The sequence below is a fragment of the Talaromyces amestolkiae genome, assembly GCF_001896365.1.
Source record: "Talaromyces amestolkiae strain CIB chromosome Unknown scaffold3.1, whole genome shotgun sequence".
Taxonomy (NCBI): domain Eukaryota; kingdom Fungi; phylum Ascomycota; class Eurotiomycetes; order Eurotiales; family Trichocomaceae; genus Talaromyces; species Talaromyces amestolkiae.
In genome coordinates, this window is record NW_024468039.1 from 1,344,011 (window position 1) to 1,357,701 (window position 13,691).

Consider the following 13,691-nt stretch of genomic DNA (forward strand, 5'->3'; position numbering starts at 1 on the left):
GATAAGAGAAATCATGAATTCAGATAATTCTAAAGCTGTATCGATGGATAAATTACGATGATTATCCGTAGGGCATAACAGATAAACTCGTACTCAAAGATCATCGATTAGATTCTTCTTGTCTCATACAACCAATACTCCAGAGGAAGTACTGGTGTATCCAGCTCAAAATCAGCTGATGAAATAACAGCTGATCGAGCGAGGCAAGAGACGGCTTTTGTATGTTTGCTTATAGTAGAGCGGAAGGAGTGATAATTTCGATTGGTCATTGATTGATATCATTAAGGTTAAATAATCAGACGCTCACGATCCCTGAAAACGCCTGCCGAAACTCCGTTGAATGTACAGGTTGGCAAAGAAGTGAAACGTTCAGTAAGCCACACGGGTTCTCATATCCTACATTTAGATAGTTAGCAGTGATCACATGCAAGAAGGAAGAAGACATACCGAGATCTTGCGTTCTATTTCCCGAACGCTCCGATCAAGTTCACCAGCAATCATGAGCTTCTTGTCGGTAGGAAGCAGGAAGTAGGTCTCACAAAGATCGCCGTCAATTACGCCCTTTGAAGGAACATAGTAGCTTCGGTAGATCAGATGATCACGTCCTGCCAACGGCGGGKTTTGAGAAGCAAGCTGAGTCTCTAGATTTTGGAAGAAATCAACATCCTCACGACTGGCGAATGGAACCATAATACCGATAGTACCCTGCAAACCCGTCCACACCAGGATGTCTCTTCCACCAACAACCAGGTTGGTCTTGTGGAGACTTGTAGGAATGTCTTGAGTATAGTAGTGAACCATAAGGTTCAATCGATTCGCTGTACCCTGGAGGTACGAACGCTCGTGGATGAGATGGGCACCAGAACCGTCTTCGTCGGACTCTTCTGATACCTTTTTCGGGCAACGAACAAGCCATAGGTTACCGAACTTGTCMCCTCCCGCCGTTGTTTCGTAATCCACCATTGTCGTGGCGGTAGTCCAGCGTGCAATAACATCATCGACGAATGGAATGAGCTGGTTCTCTTGATATTTGTACACCACGTAAGTCACACTCTCTTGTACGTCGCTGACAATGATACGACTACCCTGCGTCTGTAGGCCCACGATGAGATTTGGCGCAGCTTCGACCTGACACTTTCGAAGCATTTGCTTCATTCCAAGGTCGTAAATTCTAAGATTCTTACCAATACCGGCAAGTAAGCGTCCCTGGAACGCGAGTAGGGCTTGCGGGGGCTCTTCAATTTTTGTTTTGTGAATGAACTCCAATTCCCTGCCATCTTCTTGGAAACGGTAGATATGAATAAAGCCAGCGGAGAAAGACCTTGGATACGTCACGACATCTTTACCTGTGCCGACGACAAGGAAAGTCTCATTGTCTTGGCTTGCGAAGGAGACAGCTGCAATGCTAACAGCAGATTCATTCTCTTCGAGTTCAAGACGCGAAAGAACAGCTTTAGCACTGACAGGATCTACAACTTCAATGCAAGAAGCCCAATGTCCGGTAGCGCGAGGATAGCCGAATGTCTCTGCTGGAGGAATCACGGCTTCACCATTCTGTGCTTTCGAGTCTTCCAATAAGCGAGCTTGTGTAGCCGGAGCGAGAACATTGTTCTCAGATTCAATCACGTAGAATAGAGGCTGCTCTGGATGCTTCACAAAGTGTCGTGGGGTGTATGCTAGAGGAATAGACTCTTGCAACACATTGTTATCTAATTTCTCGATGGAGAAGATCCTAAATTCAATTAGCAATTGACCAGTCAATGCCATGGAGAATGATAAAGAATAGAAGAAGTATCTCAGTAGGAACAATTGGATATAAAAACTTATTTTTCTCTTCCACACGAAAGTTCGGATTCCTTTTTCATCATGATACAAGGGAAAAAAATTGCAAGAACTGATTAAAAATTACGTACCGTAAGTTTTGACCCTGTATTCCAACCATACCTTCCAGGCATTGCTCACTGGAAAAGTTCCATCCCCATTCAAGGTTAACATAGTCCAAGGATGTAAGCATGAAACTCTTTGTCTGCACATCGGAGTACCCTAGCCAAGGACGAGAGCTGAGAGCAAGGACAGCAGGCTGGCCTTTGACGGATACTCCAAACAGCTTCACTGGTTTTGCGCCTAAGAATCGAGTTCGAGTGTCGGAAAGCTCACCAGTAACTTCGTCAAGCACTGTCCGGAGGTAGACACCGGAATAGAGTCCGATATGCAAATACAACGTCGAGCCACCGGATGTCGAGTCAATCATTGACATTATGTTCAAGGCAGATGGTGCAGATGTCAGGGCCTGGACGGACTTGTTTTCCAGGGTAGTGTCTGGATCCAAGCTTAAAATTCTGACAGTCGAGTCATCACACCCAACAGCGAGAAAAGAGCTTCGGACACGGCCTTCAGGCACCTCGCCCAAGCTCAGAGCAGTGACTGTACCAGACATCTGACGTTTTTCATCATACTCGGCCAGTGAGCCATCCGTGTCCATCTCAAAGTATACAATCTCACCGGAACTCAAAGCAACTGCAACTTGACGCTCGTTGGTAGCGGCAGCAACAATTGTTCGATGTTGAGGGGCAGGCCACTCATTGACTCGGTGATCAGCAAGAATGTGTCGAATACCCTTTGGATGAACTTGAATTAAAGAGTCTTCGCCAAGTTGTTGAACAGCCAAGGTTGGTGCGGTGGATAAAAAGCCAGTATCTGTAACTTCTTCGACCGTTTCACCAATGCTGAGAACCAATGTTCCATTTGTGAATGAGAGTACAATATAAGCATCAAACTCATCATTACGGGTAAGTTTCGTCGTCCATACGGCGGACGGAACACTAGGGAGTTCGGACTCGACGATCTCAGAAACCTCCAGACCGTGTTTGAGGGTTCGGAAAGAACTGCGAGCTCCTGTGCCACAGATGGTATAAATTTGGGGGGCATCTTCTCCGATAGCGTCTGTAATTTTGCAATCCATGATAGGATTCAATGAATTGATGCTTTCAACCAGATTCAAATTCTCGGCGCCTCTCAAGTTGAAGTAAACGGGTTTGACAGAGTCGGCTGGATCAGCGGAAACATCATCACTCAAGAACTCTGTTTCTTCATCGTCATCGCCAAGCTTTTCAAATTGATAGAAGTGATGGTTGCCTGTTTCACTTGCCACAAACAAGAAACCGCTCTTCAAGATGAGCAGATTAGCTGCAGGAGGAACAGTGTCAAAATATTTGATCTTCAGTCTCTTGACTTCACCGGTGAGTTGACCATTTTCATCCTCAACCATGTCAATAGTCAACTTGAAGAGATCACCGTCTTCTGTCTGCAGTAAAAAGAAGAAAGCGCCTCTCATTTTGTGCATAACACCAGCAATAATGGATCGCTTCCGTTCAGGATTCTCGGTAGGGCCGTTGCGACGGGGTATTGGCACACGGAATGCATCCTGGTTGGAGTGCCGATACGTGATACTGTCTTCAGCGCAGACAAGAACACCACTGGGACCATCAGCGCCTCCGGGAACCTGAAACAATATGTTTGAAGTCCGATGTATAACGTCTGACCATCTGCGAATCACATGGTTCAGACCCAAATCAAGCTCGTAGTATACAAGTTGTTTTTCAACTTCCTCGTATGCTCGGCCTGTGGGATCCTGGTCTGATTCGGAATAATCAACCTCAATGGCGGCAAAAATCGGATTGTCGTAACCCACATCTAAAGCAGTAAGCGCGAAGACAAGAGTCTGTGCCTTGTGTGCTTCGAGAGGTGAAGAGATTGTCAATTCTGCTTGCGAGTTACGATTCAGAACATAGACAAGTTTGTTCTTCTCCACAGAAGATATGAGACAAGCTCGCCCCTTGGGATCCACCGCAAGGTACTGGCCAGGAATTACTCGTCGAACACCCGACTTTCCAAATGTCTCCAAATGGATGCGGTTGAACCTGTTCTGTGACGGCACGTACTCAATGATGGTGATACGACCCGAATCTGACCCAATGATGATGTAATCTGTACAATTTTCAGCACGGATCAACGCTATCACTGCAGAGCTTTCAACGGTTCGATGCTTCCGACCGAGGCACATCCGACAATAGTGGCTGGTTCCCGGGAGCTTCACGAATCACTAAAATGACTCTTTTAGGGAAAAGTAGAGCGCAACATACCTTTGTTACTTCCGGCCAGCCGGAAAGCCGCGAGAGACCTTATGATACCAAAGACATCTTGCGTGTATATAGGGGTGACTTTGCCTTGAGCGGCGTCCGGGCGATGAAGGGTAAGCTTCGAACCGGAAGCGGTCACAATCTGTTGCTCTTTTGTACCTGCGAATTGTCCGAGTATAGCTTGCGTTACAGCTGTTGGGTTCTGTAGCGTCAAGGAATACATGAACATATTCGATGTAGTCGCCATAGTGGGCAATTACTGTGCTCTGGTCGAGCTGTGAACTGATGGTTGGTCGCGTTGCCGAGGACAGAAATGGTCGAGATCAGGTTTCCATCTCCAATAGGAAGAAATAGTATGACAGTCTTGAAGTCAAGACCGGTTGATGATAGAATGAGATTGTATTATTTGGCTGATCAAGGACAACGCGTCCTGCCGTCAAAGTGGGAGAGGAAGGCTGTGAACGTGTGTGAGCTTGCAAAACCTGTACGAAAAAAAGAAAAGCTGTGGCTTTAGCGTGCCAAGCGCCAAGACCTGTAAGGCAACAAGGCAACAAGGCAGCGAGGCAACAAGGCCACGCGGGAACGCCTTAATCTCTGCCTTAGTCCATTGGTTTCTGCCAGCTTCCGGACGGGATGACATTATCCCGTTGATTGTCCTACTGCTTGCTGAGACACTTCCAACCTTCACGATCACTCATTTGGCTGCGACATTATTTGTCACATTCTTTCACAAGCATCAGAGCCTGTTACTTGCCTGAATATCTTACTTCTAAGTCGGAGTGCCAGCGATTGATCAAACAACCTCACAAACCTACCCCTCTTACGTGTGATATCATGGCGGACGACGCCTCGGCAGCGGAACCTACCTCCATCACCTTCAGCGTCAAGGCATCCAACGACGCCAAATACACCTTCACATTACCCGATTCGACAATCGTTCTGGACTTGAAAGAAAAACTGTCGAGTTCTGAGCACGCTGACACACCTGCAGAGCGCCAGCGATTGATATACTCCGGGCGAGTCCTCAAAGATAACGAGACTCTTGCCTCCTACAAGATCAAAGATGGGCACACCATTCACCTAGTCAAGAGCGCGGCTAGTAATCAACGACAAAACCCCCCTCCTCAGCCTGCCAGCACCGCTGCTGGTACGACACCTTCATCCGTACCTGGAGTACCTACAAATATTGCCGCTGGCACTGGAAATAATCCTTTGGCTGGCTTGACTGGAGCACGATATGCTGGTTTTGCGCAACTCCCTGGAGCTGGAATGTTCGGACCGGACGGTGGCGTAAGTAGCGTCGAGAAGCGCAGTAGCATCATTCACTGACAGATTTTAGATGGGACCTCCACCCGATACAGACCAGATGCTTAGTATGCTTGAGAATCCTCAAGTCCAAGCGACGATGAACGAGGCGCTCCAGAACCCCGCTCTAATCGATTTAATGATTCAACAAAACCCGATGTTGCGAGAGATGGGCCCTGGTGTTCGACAAATGATGCAAAGTCCTGAATTCCGACGAATGCTCACTGACCCTGCGGCAATCCGCCAAATGGCACAGATGCAACGCGCTTTCGGCGGTGGCGGTATGGGCTTCGGAGGAGCTGGCAACACAGCATTTCCCGCTCCTGGCGTCACAAACACTACTCCAGAGGAAAATCGTGGCCAACAGCAGGACACGACCCAAACAACTCCGCCTATCAACCCGTTCGCGGCTGGTGCCAATCCTCTCGCCGGTCTTTTTGGCATGCCTCCTCAACCACCATCAACGGCCGTACAGCAGAATACTACCGCTACCGAGCCGACTACGACTAGTGGGCAAGCTACGACAGATTCCGCCGCACAGAATCAACAAGCACAGAATCCGTTTGCCGCTCTTTTCAATCCGGCGTTATTCGGAGCACCTTCAGGCCAGGCAGGTGCAGGTGGTGCGGCACAGCCGAACTTGAACAATATGTTCAACCCTCAGAATAACCCTTTCATGCGAGACCCCGCTTTGCTACAAAATGTCATGCAAGCTATGAACGGAGGCGGTGCTGGCGCAGGTGCAGGTGCAGAGAACCCTTGGGCGTCTCTATTTGGTGCTCCTCCTGCTGCTCCTTCTCCAGTAGACAACCGGCCCCCTGAAGAGCGATATGCAGAACAATTACGCCAGTTGAATGACATGGGCTTCTACGACTTTGACCAGAATATTGCAGCTCTACGAAGAAGCGGTGGCAGCGTGCAAGGCGCTGTCAATTTTCTCTTGGGCGGTTAACTGATGAGTTGCGAGCAGCGTTCTGTTTCCTTCGATATTCCCAGTGATGTCTTTTTACTCATGATCCGGTCGATACATAGCGACCATTACAGCTTCATTGATTCTTTCATGTGCATAACTGTTAAGAGTGTATAATGAATCATCCCGGCTGTCAAGCAGCCTCAATGATCTAAGTGACTGATAACAACTATTTGGTACCTTGTATGTAAATTGAAGCTATCGTGAAAACGAGGATAAGCTCTCCCACGCTAAACCTAAAGCGTAAAATTGCCAGCATGCCCCGTGGACCTAGCGCGGAGTTACGGGAAACCGAACATACCTCACTGTTTTCCCCTTGAATCAATCAATCACTTTCTCAAAGTCGAGGATGCTGGACGTTCGTATTGATCATTAGTAGATCAGTCGAGCGAATTGACGACACAAGGACCGAGTATCAGTTGAAGGTACTTTGTACCGTTTACACTCGTTATCGAATCGTTCGGGGTTTATCCCTTGTCGAGCGCTAGTACACGTTGACGATCAGATCGCGATTATTTCTCTAATTGAACTTGCCAGTTGAGAACGTTTGAAAGTTGACGTATGCTCGGTAGCGAAGGGCTTGTTGGAAGGTCACGTCTGCTTAAAGATGAACACTATATCTTATAACTACAGCTGGCGGTTAATGCCATGGCTGATGCTATTCTCTGTTTGCCAGTCATTCTACATCCCAGGTGCGCTACCTTGATTCACATCGCAGGTTATCAATGCTGACATTAGTATTTATGCGTAGGCTACTCGGTCGTTAGCTACCAAGACAATGAACCCATCCCGCTGCTCGTCAACAAGATCTTCTCAGATCATACCCAACTACAATATGCCTACTTTGACCTCCCCTTCGTTTGCCCACCGACTGGTCAGAAACACGGAAATTCCCCATTCGGATCTGGACACAGCTTGTCCTTGAATCTGGGCGAGATATTGCGCGGCGATCGAATCATGACATCGGACTATGAGTTGGTGATGAAACAAGACGTCGGATGTCGCGCGCTTTGCACGCGCGAGGTCGACCGCAAAGCTGTCAAATGGGGCCGTCAACTCATCAAGGATGGGTATGTTGCCGAGTGGATTGTTGATAATCTCCCTGCGGCAACCAGCTTCGTCACCGTCGATCGCAGCCGAAAGTACTACTCGAGCGGATTCAAGCTAGGATATCAGGACTTTTCGCCAGCGGAGGGCTTGGGTCGGATCTATATTCACAATCACTTCACAATTGTTGTGCGTTGGCGCAAAGCACCAGGAAAGGCAGGCGAAGAAGGGAAAAGTGTGATTCTCGGCTTCGAAGTCTACCCGAAGAGCATAGGATATGAGAATCGAGACGAGGACGGATGTCCGTACGATGTGCATGCAGACAACTCGCATTTGGAGCTTTTCATCACGCCGAACAACAAGGAAGTCGAGGAGAAGTATAGCGATTCTTCGTACATTCCTCAGCGTGGTGAGGATGCGGACGACGGTGCTACGATGAAAATTCCGTACACGTACTCGGTCTACTTCCGGGAAGATACGTCTATCGAATGGTCGAACCGGTGGGATCTGTTTTTCACCGATCAAGTTGACAGTTCCATGACTCATTGGCTTGCGATTATCAATTCTTTGACGATATCGGGTGTGCTTGGTGTGACTGTCATTGTCATCTGGAGCCGAACTGTCCAGAGCACTACCAAAGGACGCGAGGACGGTGTCTTGGAAGAGGGAAAGCTAAAGAAACGTCGCTCAAAATCGCCAAACAAGGATAAAAAGTCGAGTGAAGGCGTGTTGACTCAGGAAGGCGAGGGCGATCCACTTTCTGACGATGAACTAGAGGATGTCGCTGGATGGAAACTACTTCATGCAGATGTTTTCCGTCTACCCGCTCACAGTGGACTGCTCGCACCGTTGGTAGGGTCAGGAACGCAATTACTTTTTGTAGCAATCGGTCTACTCATTCTCAGTTCATTGGGAGTGCTGAATCCTAGCTTCCGGGGCGGGTTTGTCACAGTTGGATTTGGCTTGTTTGTATTTGCTGGATTGTTTTCTGGCTATTTTTCGGCCAGGTTGTACAAAACATTGGGAGGACAGAACTGGCGGAAGAACACTATCATCGTACGTACCGCTTCTACTATGTTGTCAGCATGTGCTAACTTCCTTACAGACGGCCTCCCTATTTCCGGGATTGACATTTTGCTTGATATTCGTGTTGAATTTATTTGTCTGGGCTCAAGCGTCCAGTACAGCACTTCCCTTTGGCACATTGGTAGGACTAGTCGCTCTTTGGCTTCTAGTCCAGGTCCCCTTGTGCTATGCCGGCAGTTGGTTCGGATACGTAAGGGCAGAGCCATGGCAACACCCAACCAAAACCTCACCTATTCCACGCCAGATTCCACGACAACCGTGGTATTTCCGTGGCATCAACGGGGTCATCTTGACGGGGTTGATTCCATTTGCCGTTCTTTTTATCGAGCTGTTGTTTGTTTTCAAGAATCTGTGGCAAGATAAGAGTGGCTACTACTACGTTTTTGGCTTTTTGAGTGTGGTCAGCACTATCTTGATTGTCACAGTGAGCGAAGTGACGATCATCGCAACATACAACCAATTATGTGCAGAGGTATTTCTTTATCGTCCCAAAATCCACGCAGATCCTTGACTAACATCTCCAGAACTACCACTGGTGGTGGCAGAGCTTCCTTACCGGCGGCAGCAGCTCCTTCTGGATTTTCGCCTACTGCATCTGGTACTATACATACAAACTCCACATAACCGGCTTTGTGTCGAGTTTGCTTTTCTTCAGCTATAGTTTCCTGGCGTGCGCGGTCTATGGATTGTTGACTGGTACGGTGGGATTCCTGACAGCGTATGCTTTTATCCGGAGGATATACAGGTATGCACCCTTTCATCTTGCTATCGGACACTACTGATGCTGATTCTATGCAGTGCTGTTAAAGCGGATTGATTGTGCCGACGATTTTTGCAAGGCGACAAAATACAATTGTACTTCTACCGCACACCAATATTTAGTTCTTTTCATATCATACTTTAGCAAATTATACTAATGCGAGACGGACGCAACTAGACATGACATATGTTGACTATTTTCATGATTACTTGTTCAAGAAGGGTAAGAATATCCATGGCCTAGCGTATGTAGTAGTACATGTAGCTACACAAGGTATTCTGACTAACAGATTAAGAGGGCTGGTGAGTGACACTCTCCACATAATTACTACCTACCAGTTGACAGTCAGCAGTCATCCACGTACCCTGGCTAGGGCCAGATCATCACGTGGGTACAAGTAAGCATCAGGCAGAAACAAGTCGATCGGTCCGCGACGGAAGTCCGGTGGCGACTCTTCAGGGTCAATGTTTTAATACCATGATCTTGATCTACATCTAGTGTGTTTTTCATGTTGATAGTACCATTGAAGCTACACGTATGTACTCCGTCCTATCCAGCAGTGACCCCTTAGAAGATTGTGCCATCCTTGTGTAACATTAGGATATATATATATGTAGATCCTTATAAAATTCTTGTTTGATACCTTGATCGCAACGACACACATGCCAGTAAAAGTGGTATGGCGTGATAGTCTCCATTATATTCATGATGCTCGATGTCGAGGTAGATTCTGTAAGGCGGATATGATGGGCATCTCGATCAGCATGAAGTCACTCAGTCAAATACAGCAAAGCACATCGAAATTTGGATTACTCAGTTATGTATTGAGCTATGCCATATTAAGACTAGCGTACCTGCAACACCCCCCGGCGAAACTACTACTCTGTAGTACGGTAGCTCATCCGAAATCCCGCCCAATCACCTTCCCAAGAGATTGCGTGCGAAACGATCCTCCCTCAAACAACCAAAATTGCAGAACCATCGCGGATAAGTGGATCCTCGATAACCGCGACAGTCACGCAATCCGCGGCCCCAATGAGCATCTTCATCGAACTGGGAAGCTGGACTGCGGCACATTATTGGAGGGCTTGTCGCTATACCTTTACTATGCAACTAGGTATGCAAGGTAGGTAAGGGAAGGATGTGATGCTATTGGCGGAGTAGACGGTCCATCTGCACAATACTTAATTTGCTGTGTGTAAGTGTGTGTAAATTTGAAAGGATAGATACATGTGGGCCTTAGGCGTCTCTTATCGCAGGACTCGATTCCATATGATTCTTTTGCTGCCAGTACGCCGAGTTGCCAACAAGCCTTGTTAGCGTATGTGGGGGAGATGTTTGTGTATTTTTTCTTTCTGATAAGCAGCGTATTGTTGAGTCGATACTCGTACGTACTCAGAAATACCCAGCAAATACACACGTTCTTCAACATTCAGAAAGAGGATCACGCGATGTTTGGCCTGTTTAGTTAGCCGGAGGATATTCTTGCTGAATCAGGGAGTGTCACCCATCGTCTTTTCTTCAATACATGTTCTGACACTTTTGAGTTGTGTACTAGTTAACTGCTTATCTGGCCCCTGAAAATCCCACGACGCCATGTCTGCGAGGATGGCGCATTTATCCTCATGAATCAAGCGACTGTGTGTATAATACTCTTAAAAGGGAGACAGAGCTGACTAACCCCACAATCACGACATCGCACGACATCGCCCCAGAGAATGACTATCCATTCCTTCGGTGCGGCGGTGTAACCGCGGTACTCGTGTGGTACATGTAACGGCCGCTGCTAACCGTAATTTATCACCATCCAGTACTCGATAAGCCCTCGTAACGGTACACGCACACGCGTACCATACATGTATGTAATTTTCGATAAGCCCACCTCCTTCCGTTCCAGGCTGCCCCGGGAAAGGTTAAGGAAAAAGAGGGAGACTTTCCTGGCGTCATTTAAAAAAGCCCGCCTCTTCCACCTCAGTTATATTTTGTCGTCTTGCTTGTTTCTTTTCCTCAACCACATTTTCAGCGCGCTTTGTTTGTTTCTTCAGCTGTCAACCATTGAATTGCAAAAAGCCAATACATTTTCTGCATCATCTCTTTGTAATTCCAGTAGCTAGGCAGAGTCCTAGCCGAACACAGCTCAACGACTTGTCCATACCGTTGGCTGGGGTTCATAGATAATCCGGACTTCAAATATCCAAGCAAACCGAGCAACGACAGACCGCAAACATGGCGGCCAAACGACCCAACATCCTCTATATCATGGCTGACCAGATGGCCGCGCCACTCCTGTCCATCCACGACTCCAATTCGCGAATCAAAACCCCCAACCTAGACCGATTGGCAAAGGAAGGTGTCACGTTCGACAATGCCTACTGCAATTCTCCCCTGTGTGCGCCCTCCCGCTTTGTCATGGTGACTGGCCAGCTTCCATCCAAAATTGGCGCCTATGACAACGCAGCCGATTTGCCTGCCGATGTTCCCACATATGCACACTATCTTCGTCGTGAGGGTTACCATACTGCTCTAGCTGGGAAGATGCACTTTTGTGGTCCGGACCAGCTGCATGGGTATGAGCAGCGATTGACCAGTGACATTTATCCTGGAGACTATGGCTGGTCTGTGAACTGGGATGAGCCTGTACGTTGTCCATCGTGCTTAGACTGTGCATAGAGCTAACAAAGCATAGGAGGTTCGCCCTGATTATTATCACAACATGTCTTCTGTCTTGGATGCTGGCCCTGTTGTTCGCACCAACCAGCTCGACTATGACGAGGAGGTCATCTATAAATCGACTCAGTATCTGTACGACCACGTCCGACACCGCGGTGATCAGCCATTTTGTTTGACCGTGTCCATGACTCACCCCCACGACCCATATGCCATGACCAAGGAATTCTGGGATTTGTACGAAGATGTCGAAATCCCTCTGCCCAAAACAGCGGCCATTCCACATGATGAGCAAGACCCCCATTCACAGCGTGTGTTGAAGTGTATCGATCTCTGGGGTAAGGAGATGCCCGAAGAGCGCATCAAGGCCGCTCGTCGCGCATACTACGGAGCATGCACATATGTCGACACCAACATTGGAAAGCTTTTGAAAGCGCTCGACAACTGCGGTTTGACCGACGATACCATTATTGTGTTTACCGGAGACCACGGCGATATGCTTGGCGAGCGCGGCTTGTGGTACAAAATGACCTGGTTTGAGAACTCTGCACGCGTGCCGTTCATCGTTCACGCTCCAAACCGGTTCTCTGCCAAGCGCGTCAAGGAGAATGTCTCGACCATGGACATTCTTCCCACATTCGCAGGGCTGGTGGGAGCTCAGTTAGAGCCTGGCCTACCCATGGACGGAGTTTCACTGGTTCCTTATCTGACCGGCGGCGAAGGACTCAAGACCGACACCGTTTTTGGCGAGTACATGGCCGAAGGATCCCAGACTCCAGTGATTATGATCCGTCGCGGAAAGTGGAAGTTTATTTATTCGTTGATCGACCCGCCCATGCTGTTTGATCTAGAAGCCGATCCTCTGGAAACCACGAACCTGGCTGCCGGGCTTCCGATCCCAGCCCCAAAGACCAAAGAAATTGAGATCAAAGCCACAGGATTGCCTACTCCTCCCAACGGCGTGGCACCGGATGCAGTCACTTTCGTGAGCACGGAGAAGTCATTCTTCCCAAAGATCCCAGCTAAAGTGGTCCCTACACCTCCTCGCACCCCCAGTCCCAGTTTCCCTCTTGTCCTTCCCGAGCAAGACGACCCGGAAACTGTCTATGAACATTTCATTGACGAAGTTCACTCTCGCTGGAATCTGCGCGCCATCCACGAGGACGTAGTCCGTTCACAGCGTCGTCGTCGTATCGTGTATTCCGCATTGATCAAGGGCGTCCCGACTATCTGGGATTACGAACCTCGCATCGACCCGAGCACGCAATACGTCCGCAACCAAAGCAAAGGCAACCTCGACAATGTCGAATACCTCTCTCGTTGGCCGCGTGTCGCAAACGCCCCAGCTCCCACGAACCAGTTTTAAGTCTGGCGTCCAATCAATAACCAACCGCCCGCATAAAGTCCATGACTCACGATTTTTTTTGTTGCACGATTTAGCGAGCAATTTGTGATTTTATACCCTTCATTTTTCTCTTCTGATTTGCCCCTCACATGTCTGTTCTATCTTCTTATCATGCATAGCATGCACTTTGTTTTAGTTTGCCGGGTATAGCGCTGCATGAGCCTATGAGAATGGGTATCGGGTCTGATAAAACAGGGATTTGTGTCTGATGACCTCAGATGATTGCACAGTCAGATTTGATTTGTCTGTTCATGTCTATAGCTGATTTTAATAAAATCAAAATCCTGTAAATACATATCGTGTTCATCTGTT

At 48.1% G+C, this 13,691-nt stretch overlaps 4 protein-coding genes across 4 annotated transcripts; 3 read left to right on the forward strand and 1 right to left on the reverse strand.

Annotated features, from left to right (window-relative positions):
- Window positions 1-369: 369 nt before the first annotated feature.
- BHQ10_002484 (uncharacterized protein) lies at window positions 370-4,386 on the reverse strand (the record flags this gene model as incomplete). Its single annotated transcript, XM_040874635.1, has 4 exons — window positions 370-396; window positions 448-1,732; window positions 1,914-3,987; window positions 4,143-4,386. 4 exons carry the CDS (start codon window positions 4,384-4,386, stop codon window positions 370-372), a joined length of 3,630 nt encoding a protein of 1,209 aa, XP_040730989.1.
- Window positions 4,387-4,973: 587 nt separating this feature from the next.
- Window positions 4,974-6,396, forward strand: BHQ10_002485 (uncharacterized protein; the record flags this gene model as incomplete). Its single annotated transcript, XM_040874636.1, has 2 exons — window positions 4,974-5,429; window positions 5,479-6,396. 2 exons carry the CDS (start codon window positions 4,974-4,976, stop codon window positions 6,394-6,396), a joined length of 1,374 nt encoding a protein of 457 aa, XP_040730990.1.
- Window positions 6,397-7,062: 666 nt separating this feature from the next.
- On the forward strand, window positions 7,063-9,364 carry BHQ10_002486 (uncharacterized protein; the record flags this gene model as incomplete). The annotated part of the gene is made up of 6 exons (XM_040874637.1): window positions 7,063-7,106; window positions 7,182-8,402; window positions 8,469-8,517; window positions 8,567-9,019; window positions 9,072-9,292; window positions 9,346-9,364. The coding sequence occupies 6 exons, from the start codon at window positions 7,063-7,065 to the stop codon at window positions 9,362-9,364; spliced, it is 2,007 nt and encodes a 668-aa protein (XP_040730991.1).
- A 2,169-nt stretch (window positions 9,365-11,533) lies between these two features.
- BHQ10_002487 (uncharacterized protein) lies at window positions 11,534-13,340 on the forward strand (the record flags this gene model as incomplete). The annotated part of the gene is made up of 2 exons (XM_040874638.1): window positions 11,534-11,944; window positions 11,994-13,340. The coding sequence occupies 2 exons, from the start codon at window positions 11,534-11,536 to the stop codon at window positions 13,338-13,340; spliced, it is 1,758 nt and encodes a 585-aa protein (XP_040730992.1).
- Between the last annotated feature and the right edge of the window lie 351 nt (window positions 13,341-13,691).